The sequence below is a fragment of the Lepisosteus oculatus genome, chromosome 3 (genome assembly GCF_040954835.1).
Source record: "Lepisosteus oculatus isolate fLepOcu1 chromosome 3, fLepOcu1.hap2, whole genome shotgun sequence".
Lineage (NCBI taxonomy): Eukaryota > Metazoa > Chordata > Actinopteri > Semionotiformes > Lepisosteidae > Lepisosteus > Lepisosteus oculatus.
The window spans coordinates 15382474-15400604 of record NC_090698.1 but is presented as its reverse complement, the minus strand read 5'-3'; the positions used below and the strand labels follow the sequence as shown (position 1 = coordinate 15400604).

Genomic DNA, 18131 nt, shown 5'->3' with positions numbered 1-18131 from the left:
GGTTACACTTTTAGCAGCCCTCTGATTACGCAGTCTGGTCTGAACACTGTTTGTTCCAGTATGGTGCGGCTCCACTGGGGCGCAAGATTGCATAATCGTTTCTGGCAGTGAAGGGCTCCATTCATTCAGCTCCTTGGCTAATAGCATGGGTGTGACATTTCAGAAGCCCTTGACTTATAATGACAGCTCAGTCTGTACATCTCTGCCGGACAAATGTGTCCTGGGGTAGTGGCATTTTAATCACTGTTGAAAATACATTGTGTTTTCAAGCAGGATAAGGATTTTCAGTTTCAAAAAGTAGCACGTCTGAGAAGGAAGCTTACAGTTAATAACATTACTGACCCCAGCAATAAAAGGCACTTCCTTTTATAAATAAGAGAACTTGTCATCAAGATGAAAAAATAAAAACGTGTTTGAAATACCCATGAAACCAAACATTAAATATTTCCCTTCCAGGAAATCACACAAATTGTTGAAAAGCTTTGACATGCCCACAGCTGTAAGAGAAAGAAGTCTTTAGGGTGTGCTCTGGGAAAGAAATGTGGTACCGAGTCACTGAATATTGACAGGCGTTAGACCGATGGGAGTGTGTTTTAAGGGGTTGTCTTTTCTGGTCCGCAGTGAAGCCTGTGATTGCTCCACCAGTATTCCTTTTCCAGAAGACGGCGCTGCCAGTGAAGGTCAGTTCTCACTTCAAATTATTTTGCACCCCAAATGAGGATTAGAAGCATTAATCACTGCAGTACTCGTACATGTAAACATTTTAAAGTTTGAAGTGATGCTCACAGAAGGGTAGCTTATGAAGCCACAAGGTTCTTGTATTCTAATTTGAGCCAGATTGAACAGATTTCTTAAAGTGATGTGTTTCTACATCTTGTGTAATATGAAGTGATGTAACCAGAAAATAGAGAATCATAAACCAGAATAAATTAATACAAAGAAGACAAAGATGTTTTAGTATCGTGTTTTGTTTTACAGAGGCTGGCTGAAGACTCTGTAGACAAGATTTGTAAGTACAACAAATTCATCAGATTGATACTATTCACCACCTTAATAACATTGGTGCTTTTCCTATGAAACCTATGCCCTCAAATACTTTAGACACCATGGGAGCACATTTGACCTGCAGGTTAAATGCAGGTTTTTTCAGGAGCTCCAGAAATGATGCTTCTATTTTGTGCTTTTAATTACAAATATTTTAATATTGTGTCTTGCAGTGGTAATTATTAGATCTGAGCTGGTAGACTGGAGTCATGAGAGGCTCCCACCCTTTCAGGCTCTTATGTGATCTTAGTGACAGTGATGTTTTGACCCTGAAACCTGTGCCTTATGAGGGAGAATCATAGCAAATGACTTGTCAAGTCTTCCTCTCACGGAGTTATGGGCTTGGATATATCCCTAACAATCCTCTTGTTTCATGATCTCTTATTCTACAGGTCTGGGAGCGAGTCCCGGAAAACGCGGGCGTTCCTTCACCTTCCCTTCTCCAAGCGCCTCCTACAGGGCAGGGGAGACAGGTGGGTGTGTCAGCCGGGGGCTCCCAACCTCAACAGAACCGAGAGTCATTGTCTCACAATGTCATCCCGCTGGCAGCATCCCCCAGCCTTTAACAATGGGCTAGAGACCAACAACTTAAAGCATTTTAGTCCCTCTAGGGGAACGTTCTGTTTTTGTGCTGTATTAGGCTTGGTTGTTTTTCGAATAAAATAACAAAACTGATCACAGAACCGGGTTCATGGGGTGAACCGGAGCCATAGTTGTTTTTCACACCTGAGCGACATGGGTGAACTTTTTGGAAACCTCCTCTGTGCTCTTTCAGCTCTCGTTGCGGCAGTTGTGAGCCCTTAATAAAAACCGGAGTGCTTGAGGAATGCTGCGCTGATTGGAGTTGTAGAGTGGAAGCAGGAAATAAGGCCCATCTTTTCCTGTCTCTCCAGGTCCTGCAGACAGGCAGCAGAGAGAGCGGTCCTCCTCGGTGTGCTCCTTCTCCTTCCCTCCTTCCCGTCCAGGTAGGGCTGTCTGTCGTGGACACTGTGTAAAGGCGTCCTTCCCTCTGCACGTCATCCTAGGCGCCTGGAGAAAGGTTTAATAATGCCATGTGCACTTGTCTGTCTTGTCTGAAGACCCCATGGCAGAGATTTTGGACAAGGAGTTGCATCAGTACATTAGAAGGTTTTCACAGTGGCCCAAGGCTCCAGCTGGATGGCCGCTGTCATTAATCCATGGCGATCACCTGTTGCAGGGGAGCTGCTGCCCACTGAAGGAGCTGTTTTAACCTGATAAAGTACTACTGCCAGATATGACTTGACAAAAACAACAGGCCATATCACCCTGCAACTCACTGAAGCTAAGCAGGTGTGCACCTGGTCAATACCTGGATGGGAGACCTCCTGAGAAAACTAAGGGTGCTGCTGGAAGAGGTGTTAGTGGGGTCAGTAGGGGGCACTCACACCTTTTGGTCTGTGAGGGTCCTAATACCCCAGTATAGTGACAGGGACACTATACTGTAAAAGAGTTCCATCCTTCGGATGTTTCCGAAAAGAGTAGGGGCGTAACCCCGGCGTCCTGACCAAATTTCCCATTGGCCTTTACCAATCATGGCCTCCTAATAATCCCCATCTCTGAACTGGCTTCATCACTTTGTTCTCCTCCTTACTGATAGCTGGTCTGTGATGAGTACACCAGGTGGAGCTACACATTGATGGGGGTGCAGGAGAGTCCCCATTACCTGTAAAGCGCTTTGAGGGGAGTGTCCAGAAAAGTGCTATATAAGTGTAAGCAAATATATTATTATTAAAAGAGGTGAGTTTGAGAAAAGAGGTGAGCTTTTATTATTAAAAGCATGTGAGTTTCACAATGTGATGAGAAAAAAACAGCGGGAGCTCCAGTTATGATATTTAAGGCATGGTACATTTTGTCTTGGGTAGATTGCTTTCTGCTTTTCTAGTTTTTAGTTTTAACCTTTGTAGATTGAAAGTGGAATTGTTCTGACTTTGAATGTGTTTTTTTCTTCCTTTTATTTTCCAGTATCAAGAAAAAATGTGTTCATGCCTTCGAGTCTATGCAACCCTAACATCGACAGCAGCAGTCCTGTAGATACAGGTGGGTACTGTTGTTGATTCAGACTCATGTTTCCCTGGCAGGAAATTATGAAGGAGCAAACACAATTTTAATGCAGAGGTTTTGCATTAAAGTGAAGTGGTTTTGCAGTCAGGAAAGGCCTAGCTTCATTTCTCATTTGTATATGAAGGAATGTTGCGAGCACTTTTTGCAAATTTCATTGTTTGTACCCCATCACAGAGGTGATCTGAACTGTGTACCACAGAGCTACAATTAATTTTGTGTTTTGAAACCTTCAGAGATATACAGATGTGTTTGCTTCTCAAGTCCTCAATTAACTAACTAGTTGCGGTTAAATAGGAGAATGTGTTTTCAAGAAATCTCAGCATTAAAGCTTTTATAAAGAGTCAAAAAGCTAAATTGCTCAATTTTCTATTTTTGTATTTTCCTATAGCTTGGCACGTATAAGTGTTTCTGTTGTGATCAGTTCCAATTAATTAAAATTCAATTGAAATTAGAGCACTTCTCTCAGGAATAAGGGAGTGATATTCAGTAAGTTAGCTGTATTATACTAAACCTGAGAGGAAACAAACTCTTCAGTTAAATCACTTTGATTTTTACCAGTGACAAATTCCAATCCATATACTTAATGACAGTTTAGGGTTTCTGTTTACCTTTGTTGAGATATTTTAAATTAGTTTGTTGAAGGGCAGGCAGATGTATTTAATATATCAGAGCATTAATAAGGATTGTAGATGTTGCTGAAATGTTTGGCTTTTCAAGGTTTTTAATCTTAGTTTGCAGGCAAAAGAAAACCACCACTCAATGCTTCCTTCTTTTAAAGCGTTAAATCTTTTCATTACACAATGAAATAGTTGGAATTTTTGTAAAGGCAAGTGTATGAAACTGTGCCAACAATTTTTTTTCATTTTCAAAAAAAGAAGAAGGATGTTTTGCATACTTGAAATCCATGGCCTAGCAATAAGGGTTCCTCTTCAGAAGGAATGTATTTGTTAGTGGAGGCCTCACATGTGGTGCTGATCGCGATTGCTGTTTTCTCCCAGCAGATTGTTCAGCGTGGAAAGCAAAAGGGCCTGTGCTGAGGCCGGCCACCCTCCAGGCTCCCAGACCACACAGCATCTCCCCGCCTCTGCCTGCAGAGGGGTCCTGCAGCCTGACCACTGCTGACACGCCCTGCTCCGGCCGGGCGCCAGACCAGCAGGTGAGCTCAAGTCACTACCGCCACCCACCAGCAAATCCAGAATGACCTCTTGTGACCTTTGGTTAGGAAAAGCCAAAGGGCGGTAGTGAATGTGAAATTAAAAGAATTATCATCTTGCAATTCACAACTGGCAGCCCGCTGAAGCTAAGCAAGTGTGAGCCTGGTCAGTACCTGGATGGGAGATTGATTAGTGCACTGAGCTGGGCATGTCTGGAGAGGAGAATGGTGATTGGTGCACTGAACTGGGCGTGTCTGGAGAGGATAATGGTGATTGGTCCACTGAGGTAGACATGTCTGCGAGAGGGGAGAGGTGATTGGTGCACTGAGCTGGGCATGTCTGGAGAGGAGAATGATGATTGGTGCACTGAGCTGGGCATGTCTGTGAGAGGAGAGCAGGCCTCCCACTTGGTACTGTATCTCTTAAACTGCCCTATACCTTCATTTTAATCTTTGCTATTTTGGGCTATGTAAACTTTTGAAATCATTCACTTATGCAGTGAATACGACACCCCTGTTGAGCTAAGGTCAACACTTTCTGTTGTTTGTTTGGTCAGCCCCCTCCAAATGATCATTCTACAAAAAAACAGATTCCGAAACACGTTTAAATTTGTTTTGAGGAAAAAATAACAACAGTCATTGTTTACTCACTGATTACAATTGAGTCACTGTGTTGCAAACTCAGCTTAATTTGGTAAGCGCCCCCCAGCAACACACACATCAACAGAATCTGCTGTCCTTTTTGTTTCTGATCAATAGGCACCAACAGAGCTCCACAGTTTTCCAGGAAGTCGCCCACCAGGCATAGAGTCGGACACCACTTTCCCATCTTCCACTTTCCCTCAGCTTGTGCCTCCTCAGGCAGACAGGTAACCAGTGTATCCGTATCAAATCTCAAGCGGAGGAGTGCTCCTCTGGTCTGGGGATTGTGAAAATTAAACCCTTGCTTTATAACCATTGATCTGCAGTTTGAATACCCTCTGCCAAACAGCACATACAGCAGTTCACAGACAAGGAGTAATGAACTTTTGTTTAATATACCTGAAACTTTCAGTAAGTTTTTCTTTAGGCGTTCCTGCCCCTGGAATATTTGGTGGCAAATTGGTGGTAATAATAATCCACATTATTATTATTATTAGTCCTAAAGGTCTATTACCAACATGTAAAGCAAAATTAAGTCTTGTTCCAATATTATATGTGAGTGGAAACAATGAAATATGCATAGTCTGTGTTGAGAAATGAAAGCTTACAAACATAAGTAGCTTGATCCCATCAGAGCTGATTGTAGGGGGAAAAATACATCTATGATCATCGTGGGGTTTTGACTGATTGTGTTATGTAGATGTATGTTTCAGAGAACAAAAGTCAGACGTTTCTGTTGAAAATTTCCCAATGTGGGAATTTCTTTTAAGAACTGCCCTAGTGCCGGTGTTGCTATTTTAGTTTGGTGACTGAGGACGAAAGTGTTTAACTTCAGGTGACAAAACATGAGCTGGTATAGTGTTGTTACTGTATGTGCCCAGTAATAGGGACTGCTTTAAGCATGACTGGAAATAGATGTTGTTTAGAACAAAGATTTAAAGTGAAAACTAAAAAAAATCAAATTTGTACAGAAGCTTGGAAAGTCCTGGTTACCCTTGTTGGTGAGGACACGGCTTCAAAGGTAAATCTGTTGGCATCTCGTCCTTCTCTGCAGAAGTCCTGTGAAAATGGACCTGGTTGCCACAGAGAGCAGTTTCCCATTTGTGTTTGGGGAAAACATGAGCGAGAGAGTTTTGGTGAGTATATCTGGTTTCATATTTAAAATACTTTTCTAACTAATTAACCAGGCAAGTAGCTGGAAACCCAATAATATAAACTATGAGAAAAATGTTATTTTAAAGCTGACACTCAGGATAGGCCTTAGTTCTGCACTGTTGTGTATCTGTAGTCCCAGGGCTGTCTTTATATTATCACTAATTGGCAAGTCATGCGGTGCTTGTTTCCTATCGGGCTTTGGTCTGTGTCAATCCTGCCACTCTGACATTGGTGAATTCCACTACTCCAAAAAGGTCTGCCTCTCACTGGAGACTTCAAGGGGATTGTGTCACCTTAAGGAGCTCAATAACATGTTTAATTTAATTACACCTGCAGGTCTGTATAATCACATCTTCTAGCAGAGAATGGGAGACAAGAGTTAAAATATCAAGAGTTATTAGCCGATTTGGCTTCAGTGTTCATCAGAAATGAATATTGACTTCAACTAAGGAATCCCAGCTGTTCACTGTTATGGTACTTAAACTGATCGCCTGGTATGTGAACAGGTCTGATGTTTCCAGATTTAATTGCTAATGCAGAAGCAAGAATGTGAAGTTAATTTTTAAAGATGTGTAAGGAGCAAGGCTGTGCACCTTTATCGCATACGTTCTTTGTTAAAAATGAAAATGAATACATTTTTAAACTTGTTTCCATTCAAAACTGATATCTTTGGCTCTATTTTGTTTAAATAGGACTGTTATTTACCAACATGACTGTTCAAAGTACAGACTTTTGTACTAGCCTTTTCATTACCCAGAGAGCACTGGACACCAGAGTTTTTTCATTTCTACAAAAGTGTAACTGAATTTGGCATTAATCACTGTATTAGCTTTGGATTGATGTTTTTTACTTTGATCTGTTAAAAAACCTCATGTTTTATACTCCACGTGTTTAACAGGAAAAATCTGTAACTGTAAGTATAGTATGAAGTGGATAATGTAATGTCATAATGTATAATGTCATAATATTCTGTCCATCAATTTTTGGACTGAGGGCACTTCTGTGTCGTTTTGGCTAGCAGATGAAAACCTTTTAGAACGTCACAGTTTTTAAGACATAGATTTCCCTGCAGTGAAATGTTGAAAAATGAAGCTGCATTTAAGGCAAACGAATAGTTGCTTTTCATTTGAAAGCCCCACAGTGTTCAGCGGCCCTGTGCCGTTAGACCTGTCAGCCATGTACTGTAAGTTTCCTCTGTGTTCTCACTCAATCGCTGGAGCTGACGTTGATGTGTAAAGACAGCAGTCGATTTCCCTCCTCCCAGAGCCCTATGAAGACTCCGGACGCTGACGTATCGGACAACAGCGAAGACGGTGCGACTGCCCCAGAGTCCAGCTCCTCCGAGTCCGACTCCGACTCCGAGTCCCCAACCTGCGGATCACCGCATGGAAGTAAGTGTTGCCCTGCGTGTCCCTTCCTGGAGTTTCCATTCAGCTACACAGCCCCTGACGTGACACAGGCTGGGGACGCTTTGTTCTCGGTCTTCGATCTCGATTTGATTGCGCAGAACTGTGCAGAGCTGCCACCGAGTCCCAGTAACTCACAAACCAGACAGTCCCCTCGTTTGATTCAGCCTATTGCAGGCAGGTATCTGGTCTCAGAATGTTATCCAGCAGCTCCTTGACCGTTTTCTTGAAGGTTCCCAGAAGGAAACAGTCAGCAACAAAGCAGGGCAGTTGGCTAGAGACATGCTCTGTACAAAGTAGTACGTCCCTTTCAATATGGAATGTCCCTGCAGTTAATCTTCTGTAGCTGTTCAGCCCCCAGTGTTCTCCGGCTGCTCAGTAAATCACAGGAGTTATAGTCTGACAGCGTTCTGCAGGGCATTGCCAACATCAGCTGGAAAACGTGGTGCCTTCTGTCTCACAGGATCTAGGAGACCGTAGGCTGACCTTGTGAATAAGGGATGTTTTTGTGTGACAACAATCAGAATTCACTTCACAATTCCCGGGTGAACTAAGGCTGCTGGAGGAGTTTCTCTTTTAATCCAAGATTTTCCATAAAACTGAGGTGACTTGATGATTCTTTCCAGCCTTCTCTCTCAATTTCCTTGGCATCCCTGAATCGTTTGCCCTTCACCTTATGGTGTTTTTTTGCCCCCTTGTGGCAGTAGTTGTAGTTGCAACAGAAAAGATCCTAGATCATACAATAGCCTGTTGAAGAGCAGAGCGGTTTGCAGGAAACTGCTGATCATCAGCTGATTAACAGCTGCTGGCAGTTGAATCAACTTGTTTACATTTTGTAAACTTGTTTTTTCCTTACTTTGTGTTATAAAACATGGAACTACTGAATGTTTGGAACAGAAAGGTACATTAAAATTATCCTGTTTGACAAAATCAGCGCTGTTACAAACAACATTCAGCTTTATAGTTTCTTTTTTAATACACTATCCCCTTTTACTCCAGAAGCCAAAAGTTTGTATTTTACTTGACTTAAGTGGTCCTCCTCTCATATAGTTTAAAGTGTATGCATATTCTAGACTCTTTTTATGGCCGTCATTATTCATAAAAATATATCTGAAATCAGAAACTATTTGCGTGCTCTTCACAAGGAATTTGAATCTGCTTTTTACTGCCAGCTATATGCCTTCAGTGCCATTGTCTGAGTCATATGGATGGCTTGTCTGCCTGTTCTATCTTGTACTGGGAGCCCACAATGGAGACAGTGGTTCTCAGTGTCTGCACAGGTCCCAGGGGTCTAATTACTGTCCATTGCTGCAGGCTTCAATTTCCAGTAGTTTTTCATACAATCCCAATTATTGCTAAAGAAGATGCATCCTGTGACCTTGTACATCCTAACCATGTGGTTAGGCAACACATAGAATACTTATTTACTTGATATAATATATGCTGTTCAGTCCTGCAGCATGCTATATCTTAGCTTTGAGTAAAAAAAAGTATTTATATTCTATAATAATGGAGTTTGAATTTAAGTAGCCACACCACAATTGTCCATGAATGTGCACAGCTAACCACGGTATAACTAATATATGTTAGCATATACTAAAAACCAGAGGCAACAAGACGTTTTGTGTGCTCAGCAGTCAGAATGATTACAATGCACGGTGAATTCACATCAGATTTTAGAAGAGGCATGTCCCATTGTAAATAAACTGCTCATTGACAGGAAGGAAAAGGCCATCCCATCTAGCAAATGACAGATTTTTAGCACACGCCTGCATGCTGTAAGACAGGTGAAGCATGCATTTTTAAAGGCAAGATGTGAAGGGGAGTGTGTGCCCCGCTGAACAGCCTTTATTACTGACGTTCATTTCTGACACCAGCTGGCAGGGGGCGCCACTGCTCTCAGTCCTGGCCGTGAGTTGAGCCCTGGTGCTAAAGCTGTCCCTTCCTTGTGCCCCCTGCAGCGGTTAGGAGGCGCACGCTGAGGGAGTCAGCAGCCGCCTGCACTGCGGCCAGCGGGCGGAGGTGCCTGCTGAAGAGGGTGAGGGTCTTCACGGGAGAGGAGCTGGAGAGCAACGTGGTGCAGGTAAGTCCCGTCAAGAGCTGGGACGCATCTCCCTGCCTCCCCTCCAGCTTTAGTCTAATCTGCTTTTCCTGGCGAGAGTCACAGCGCATTGTAAGATCTTATCCATCTTCTGTCCTACCGCTTGATCCAATCCAAAGTCATGTAATGATTCTCCTCAGTAAAACACAGTTTCTTCTCCTAGTACATGTAGTACATCTTAAACAAGTGCCAAGAGCCAGTGTAGAATAGGCTAGTGTCCTGCTCCTCATGGAGGGTGTGTTGAACACTCCTGAGAAACCCTGAATTTGACCTTACCCATTCCAAACCACCAGACTGCTGATGTCTGGGATGCAGTAGGTGGCACAGTGTTTTAAGTTTTGGTTTTGATTTTTCACAAGTCTTGCCCTTCTGTGGGGTTTCAGATGACCTGCAAGCTGTTTGTGTTTGAGAAGGCGACGCAGTCCTGGCGGGAGAGAGGCAGGGGAATTCTGCGGCTCAATGACTTGGCTGCCGAGAGGCCAGGAAGCTTCCAGTCACGATTAGGTACAGTAAACTGCAGGGCTTCCGGACCTTTACCTGCTAGCTCTTGCTCCAGCCATCTTCTTAATTGCTTGATTAAGACCTTCATTAAATAAAGAATTATTTGCTTACTCAGACATTTTGTTGCTTACATTTTTTGAGGTTTACATTTTTTTAGCACCTGGAAATCTTTAGCAAAAAAGGATAAAAAAAATCCAAGAGACCCAAACAATTAGGGTATTAGTTAATTTGTGACCTGCTTTTCCAGAAAGTCTTCCTGAAGGTAAACTTTGAGTGTGAAATTAGTCATGTTACAGACAAGCTCAGAAAAGAGTTCTTTCAAAAAGCTAGTGCCAATGTTTTGTTTTTCTGTATTGCTTTTTCTAATGTGGCTCCTGTCAGTAAGCATAATCCCATTCCGGTTCATTGTCTGAAAACGCCCTGTTCCCCCTGCAGTGATGAGAAACCAGGGCAGCCTGAAGGTGATCCTGAACTCCAAGCTGTGGGCTGACATGCACGTGCACAGAGCGAGCAGGAGAAACCTGCAGCTCACCGCCACCGAGCTGGAGGAGCGCTCTGTCCGGATCTTCCTCGTCCAGGTGAGCACCAGTTGAGGGGCAGGGCCGCAGCACTTCCAAGCATCTTTCCCGGGACAAAGCAGAATTAAATGTTTGTGTAAGCTTATCCCGGCAAATGCAACACATTCTGAGCTTTGAAGAAGCCTTTGCAAAACTTGCACATATGAACATGCTACTTCTATGTGCTGACTGGATCCCTTGGGTTAGAGAACTGGAAAAACAGCGCACTCATGTGCATCATGGGTATATCTGTGTGGACGTTCATGTTGCACGTGGAAACAGGAGCCCTGGACGTACAGCGGGCGTACGTCTTTAACCACAGACTCTGTGATCTTGAGATGAGAGACTGATGTCAAGGATTTCAGCCCAGGAAATGTCGGAGAGTGTAAAGTTCACCTATTGACCATGTCAAGGCTGGTACAGTGTTACCGGTGACAGGTAGCATCCATGATCACCCTGTCCATGTCTGGGCAAGCAGCGCCACGTCAGTGCCAACTCCGGCAACGCTCAAGCCACTGCTGCAAGTCTCAGCAGTTTCCAAACTGAAATTTGTTTAAGAAAGGTTGAAAGTAACATTCAGTGCTGCCTGCATCCCAGAGAAATTTCTACCAGATGAAAGAAAATGTGCTGTATATGAAGCAAAATCAGTCAGGGTAATAATTTCAGTCATAGTCGATCAAAGTCTGTCTTCTAGCACAACTGTTAGAAATGGAACAACTAAATGGCTAAGGTGAAATTAAGTGTAAGCAACTATGTTTTCTTGGGACTGTTTGGATGTTAACATATATTCCCTGTTCTTTGTGAGTTACTTTCATCGAAGAGATGAATTACCCACTGTGGCCCAACGTCTCTAAGAAAGCCGTGATGCATACTTGGTCATAAGACCTTTGCTCATTAACAGAAGTGTTGTAGCCCGTTGCCCTTGATAAGCAGTGATACAGACATGTCCTGCACAACAGTCTTGAGTTAGGTGGCTGTTGAAGCACTATTTTTGAAAGCCTATTTCTCTGCAGGGTGGCGCCAAAGACATTGCCCGTCTCAACATGGCCATTCACCATCGCCTGGTGGCACTGCGGTGTGCTGGCATGGAGCTGGGGAGGGCGCCCAGTCTGGAGGGGCCAGAGTCAGGACCTGCCCTGCGGCCCTTTGACAGCGAGGAAGAGGAGGAGGAAGAGCAGATACTGACCCATCTGGGCTGCTCCACAGCTGGTAAGGAGGCCTGCATGTAAAATACCGAATTCAGCACTCAAGCAAATGTTAGGGCGTTCACACGGATTCATGCATTTCGGATGCTGCTGTGTACGTGTGTGGGGAAGGTTGGGCAGTGCCAAGGAGGGCAGTGCCTACTTTGGACTGGAATTCTTGGCAGAACTACCAGCCTTTACGGCTGGGACAGGGAGGGCTTTTTAGCAGGAGGCCCAGGACTGAAAACATGTGGGTGTTGTTTCCAGGAATGAGAAAAAAAACAAGTCACACCCATGAGGGCTGCCTGCACTATGCCAGCTGTGAGACAGTGCCAGTGCCCCTCACCTTATGTGGGTTCTGACATAGGACGGTAGAGTAAAAGACCCAAAGAACTGTGCTATCACTCACGGTACTGTGAAAACTGCTTACTTCTAGTAGTGTGGTGGAAGGGGTCAGTTTATGACATGCTCCTGTGTTTTTAAAAACCCGGCCTCAGCGTGAAGGCCCTATGCCCTGCAGCGGGTTGGCTCCTGGGTCATGATCAGTCTGCAGTAATAGGATCAGAGTCATCAGCCAGCGGAAACAGTGAAGAGATGCAGTGTCACAGCGGAGTCGCGGCTCAGTGACTCATGCTTCTCACGTGCGATTTTAAACACTTTAACAAATTGCTGGCTGGGTGAATGGCAGTGAAGAGATGTTTAGGATTATGTTATATTTAGAGTCCCATCCTCCTGCACGTCTCTGCATATTTTAAACGCCAGAAGTGGAACCTTCCCTCGTATCTGCATCAGCAGATACTTGTGTCACCAAAGTGTGTGTGTGTGGGGGGGTTATTGACAGGAAACCTAAAAAGGATCGTGTTCAGACAAGTTTAGCACTTTACAGTCTTGTGAGTAATGCTCAAAAAGATGATACGTTGGAAAAACGTAAGTTCCCCAGCGCTGCGAGGCAGCAATGCTAGCCACTGCCCACCGAACTGCCCACAACACATTGCAAACATGCAAAAATGAGGGTTTCTCCAAAATCTGTCAACAGCGCCTGGGAAAAAACTTAATGATGAAATTTATTGAAAATCATTTGATTAGATAAATCCTGAGGATTGGATCCAACTTTCTTAGGTGAGCTAATTAATTGAATGTTTGGCTACTTTGTTTTCCCTACGAGTCTTATAATTAATTACAGAGTCATAACTATAACACCTGTGAAACAGTGATCTCCAAAACCTATGCCACCTCCTAAGATGTACAGTATAGCACTTAATTGGGATTCAAGATTCAAGATTTTTTATTTGCCATATACAACAAGTGTATTGGAATGCTAACTCATTCAGCTGTACCCAGTAATGGCAGAGAAAATAAAATAGGCACAAATGACAAACAGATATGGTCAATAAAAATGTAGACAATAGATGTTATATATGCAGCCAAGACAGGACATAGTGCAAACAGTGCAGTACCTCAAAGTGCAGGTGCTAATTTGAGCTGTTTGTGATGTGGACTGCTTTTGAAGAAACTGTTTTTGAATCTATTGGTCAGTGTTCTGATACTGCGATACCTCCTACCAGAACCCAGAATCAGCGAAAACAGATCGTGGCCAGGGTGAATTGGGTCCCGAAGTATAGCTCGAGCGCAGCTGTGGCAGCGGTCGAGATACATCCGGTATGGTGTCGATGGAGGGCTGCTCGGTCCTCACAACCCCCCTGTATGGCTTTTCTTTCCTGTACTGTGGCTCCACCGTACCACACCGTAATACCACCAGTCAGGACACTCTCAGTGGTATTGTGGTAGAAATCACTTGTAGGAGCGTGACTTGTAGGACTTTGTGCAGTCAGCATCCAGAGGTAAGTCATAAGGCACTCTATTTTTGTTGTCTTTGCAGGAGGATCAGACTGGAGCTATAGCCAACCCCGGATCCGCTCCTGATGCGTCCTCAGGGTGCGGCGATCCCCGTCACTCTCACACACAGAGCACTCCTGTGATAACCTTCACCGGATCCCGGCTCCAGCCTTTCTTCGGGGCCCGTGCGCGGCCGCGGCGCTTTGGGAAGGGCAGCTGGATCCCGCGGTCTGCCAGCTGCCTGCGCCTGCTTGTGGAACGCAGATTGGCAGCAGGATCCCCTTCATCCAACGCAGTATCGCAGCTCCTACTGCCTAAATTCAGTCAGAGCCCTCGTTCCTCGGGGTATATCGAACACCTGCAGGTGCTTGGAAATGACTCATTTACACTGCTTTGGAGATCGGACTTAGAAGCGCGGCTTCTCTTTTTGTCTTACGGCAAGTTTTACTTTGTACATCTGGGGAAACACTCAGATCTTGAATATTCTTGATGATGGTGTGAGGTAGCTTTTGAAACAAAGGAAAAAGGGCAAAAGGGTTTTCTGAAAGAATCAGAAGAAAATGATGTTCATGCAGAAAAAGGAACATTGCTGCATGGTTACTGCAATAGTATGTCTCTCACTACTGAGCCTGGACATTGTTAAGGAGACGGTTTTGGAAGATGTGTATCGTGTAGATTTTTTTGACTACCTTTAGTATGTATATTTAGTTAAGGAGTGATCTTAAGATACTGTATCGCAGCACTTTTTAAGTTCCATTTTAATGCTTAATTCACACTGTGCTGGACAGCTCCAGTAATTTAGCCAAGATGTGTTCAATGGCCGCTTTTATCACATTTTTGCTAGAATTGAATTCTATTGCGTTTTTCTCTTACTCATTACTCTTCAGTGCAATACTATTTAAGTGAAAGACTGCTGTTGGCTGGAATGAGCCAATGGCTTAAAAAAGGTACACTGACTCAACGTAGAGGAGTTATTTTGGAAAATTGCCTGTTTTGCCAGAAAATTGAGTTTGAGAATTTTTGGTAAAGATGCACAATGAGTCAGCTGTGTTTAAACAGCTCTCTTGGCATATTTTTCTTTGACTGTTTTTTTAAATGTGAAACAAAAGATTTTGAGGGATGTTTGCCTTCTTTTGGAATGTAGTTTCCTATGTATCACAGTAAACCTGTGCAAAGAAATGATTGCACCTCGTGCAGAGAAATTATTCCCCTGTATATGACTGATTTTGCTTCATATACATTTTCTTTATTTCTTCTGGTAGAAATTTCTCTGGGTTGCAGATGGTGGTGGGGCTGACTTTATTTTCATAAATGGAAGCTGTCTGTTCAAACAGCTTTTTTAAAATGACAATGTAAATGTAGGCCATAGTTCTCTTCAATGAAAAAACACAGATTGTACAACCTGTATACAGTACTCTGCTTTGCACACTCACAGCTTATTTAAGGTTACACAGGAGTGGCCAACATTTACTTATTGCAATATAACGTCAGATATCAGTGTGGATATAGGCCTCTCCAGAATTTTTCTGTTTTTATCCTGAGAGGAGGGGCATCAAACATTCCCCTTGACAAGGAAAGAACAAGCGAGAATTTCCTTTGCTTCTTTATTTGAAAAAGAATAGTGTGAAAGTTTGTGAAGGCCCTAGCCTTTCTAGTAACAATTTCAATAACGTATCACTATTAAAATTGCTGGAAACTGAGTGCGATAAGAGATTGTTCGTTGGCATACAAAGGTGTACTTGATAGGTGGATATGTCCAGTAACATATTTGTTGTTATATCATCTGACAGCACTTCACAGTCAGTCTTCCTTCTGTAAGAATGCTTTTCTATGATGCTCTTGGGTCTTTCAACTACCTCTAACATCCCAGGGGAATGACTGCTGGATTAAAGGTGACATTTTCACTCAGAAGGGAGCTCTTATACTTCTATCTGTCTGATAATGTTTGGCTGAGTCACACAGCTTTCTTGTCACCTTTGTGCTGGTTTCTTGTTTGGGTTGGAATTCAGCCTCACAGATGGATAAAAACAGTCTTTGTTCTCTGGTGTTTTACTCTGTGTTAGGTTTAGACACACCTGTAGGTTATTTCACTCACAGACCCATGAGACGTTCCAGGACAGCTGCAGCAATCTGCATTCTGGGTCTTATAGATAAAGTGGGAGGTGTTCCAGGTTCTTTTTCATGTTTTACTTGTTCTATTCCAAGTGAAAAATGCAATTTGCATTTACTTTTTAATTTTAAACACGTTTAAGTGCTATCATGTACATATAATACTTAGGTTTGGCTGTTCAGCTGTATTTGCACAGGAAGCTACGATTGTCATTCGTGTAATTTTAATATTTAAAAAAAAACAGAATCAGTCTATGTTGTTTTAAAAAGTGAAAAGAAAAATTGCCTTAATTTATCTATTCAAGATGTGCTCACAAAATGTACTAAGGGTTGATAAGGACATTTTGATATTTTTATGAATGTATTAATTGGGCTAGGTTGTTCAATAGTTTCTGAAAACAACTCAAGAGCAGTACCAGTTTGTATGCTTTTTTGTTTAAAGAAATGCATTATAAATAAAGTATGTATTTATTAGTCGTGTATTGCTGTATGATTCATAATGTTATGAACAGAAGTTAACATACAAACCACACACTGTCGCAGCCTGGTGACTAATTATGGGACCACCTGGAAAGGTTGCTTGAAATCTGGCTATAACATTCAATGCCCATTTTGAAAGAAACACTAGAAATAAACCTCAAGAGGTTAACGTTCTTCATCTGTGCACTTGCCATGAAAAGTCTATTTCTCAGCAGTGAGGAATGATCAATCAGGACAAACAAGTAACACACTGCTTGACAGTGGAAGGGGGGGGGTTACTAATGGCTGACAGTAAGGATGGGGTCTGGGACTCTAGCCCCTCCCCGCACCAAAAGAGCCCACACCCTACCACAGAGGACAAACCTGAGGCAGTGATGCAAATCCCTACAGCTTGTGAAAGACAGGAGAAATATATTTTTCAGGAACCCAGCACTCACCCTCTCATAAGCAGTAATCACCAACTGATCTCAGTTCCATGAAACATTTTTTGCCATCAGAGGAAACTGTAAATATATATATATAAATGATGGTGGGTGGCAAGAGCCACCCAGTGAAAGAAGCTGTTAGTTGCTGGAATGGACAATCAGATATTATTAGATGTTGTTGAAGTAGCTGCGTCAGCATGTGTAGGCTGCAAAGGAACAAGTAAAGGTTTATTTAGAATAAAAGAATTGAAAAGAATGTTTCAGCTGTGGAGCCTTCTTCGGGTGTGAGAGAGGGAAATCAGCTCATAAGAGATCTAGAAAAGATTTAGCGGAAGGCAGAGTGGCCCAATAGGCTATGTTCATTATAAGATGTGTACTAGTCAAAACAGTGACAGATGATCATGGTGACACTGAAACAGTATTTGAATTTATGAGCTCCAAGTGGATACAGTAGACATGGCCATTTTTTTCATTTCTTTAATGTATGCAATAGTGATTACAGAAGGACTACGATATGCTGGCTGCGAAACAGAAGCCTTGATATCTGAGGTTATTAACCCTCTCCCTGGTTCCAGGAACAAGGGGCTCTAGTACAGTTTTCAAAACACAGCACCTGTACTGCATTAAGGTGGGCCTTCTGCAAGTGCCACAAAGAAAAAAAACATGCTTAAAAAACGAGAGGTCAGCCCACCCATCTAGCTGATTTGGTTCGATTTAATTTATTCCAGCCAGTCTGAGTCTGGGCACCTTGTTCCACACATCCACCACTCCTTGTGTAAAGAAGTGCCTATTATTCTCGGTTTTAAATGCACGTCTTGAGATTCCAGCTGTAACCTCTGGCTTGCATATCCCTGTTGATTCTGAAGAAGTTTAGCGAGCCAATTGTGTTCATGTTTTTGATGATTTTTGAATACTCGAATCAGGTCTCTCGTATTTGTCTCTCTTCCTGGCTAAAACGATAGTTCCTTCACCTCGATGGCGTAGGACAGTCCTTTTAAGCTGTAAAGGATTTTAAAGATCAGCATCGTTAAGGTGATCCGCTTAGCTCTTGCCCTTGCTTAAACACCCTCTGGAAAAACGCGTTGAAACTGTTCAGTTCCAAACATTTCAACAAAGACTCTGAGGCAGAAATATCGGTGATGTGCTAGAGCTTCGCACTTGCACAGAATTGCATTTGAGCGATAACGCCTACCTTCAAACCTGCCAAGAGTCTGCAGGGACAGAACTACATGTCTACTATTTCTGCGTCGCGTTTTCCGTGGCCTGTGGAGAAAAGAAGCAGACGAATTACGGGCACAGTGCAGACGTGGAGACTTTTTCCCCCCAACACGCTTTCTGAAGGGCATTCAATGGCACTTACCCGTCTAATGCCTTCCGGCGCTGACGGGGTTAAGCTAGAAAAGTCAGCCGTTGTCTCCGCCTCCTGACCCCAGCCACCTTACGCATCAGAAGATGG

General features: G+C 43.1%; 1 protein-coding gene and 1 long non-coding RNA gene across 3 annotated transcripts in view; one reads left to right on the top strand and one right to left on the bottom strand.

The window, feature by feature from the left end:
* Positions 1–16250, top strand: part of LOC107076550 (ran-binding protein 3) — a 29127-nt gene extending 12877 nt beyond the window's left edge. The window contains exons 2-15 of one of the 2 annotated variants that reach the window (XM_015340382.2): positions 622–680; positions 979–1009; positions 1437–1517; positions 1938–2009; positions 3028–3102; positions 4128–4282; positions 5039–5148; positions 5976–6057; positions 7341–7467; positions 9444–9565; positions 9967–10087; positions 10520–10662; positions 11655–11850; positions 13705–16250. In XM_015340382.2, the coding sequence (XP_015195868.1) occupies positions 622–680; positions 979–1009; positions 1437–1517; positions 1938–2009; positions 3028–3102; positions 4128–4282; positions 5039–5148; positions 5976–6057; positions 7341–7467; positions 9444–9565; positions 9967–10087; positions 10520–10662; positions 11655–11850; positions 13705–13748 (1418 nt within the window). In that variant the 3' untranslated portion in view covers positions 13749–16250. Of the gene's footprint in view, positions 1–621; positions 681–978; positions 1010–1436; positions 1518–1937; positions 2010–3027; positions 3103–4124; positions 4283–5038; positions 5149–5975; positions 6058–7340; positions 7468–9443; positions 9566–9966; positions 10088–10519; positions 10663–11654; positions 11851–13704 lie in introns of both variants that reach the window. The other variant, XM_015340381.2, reaches the window with a different exon arrangement.
* An 886-nt stretch (positions 16251–17136) lies between these two features.
* On the bottom strand, positions 17137–18118 carry LOC138237686 (uncharacterized). The gene is made up of 2 exons (XR_011189040.1): positions 18036–18118; positions 17137–17938 (listed from the first exon to the last, which is right to left on the bottom strand). It is a non-coding gene; the product is annotated as an uncharacterized lncRNA (long non-coding RNA).
* Positions 18119–18131: the final 13 nt, after the last annotated feature.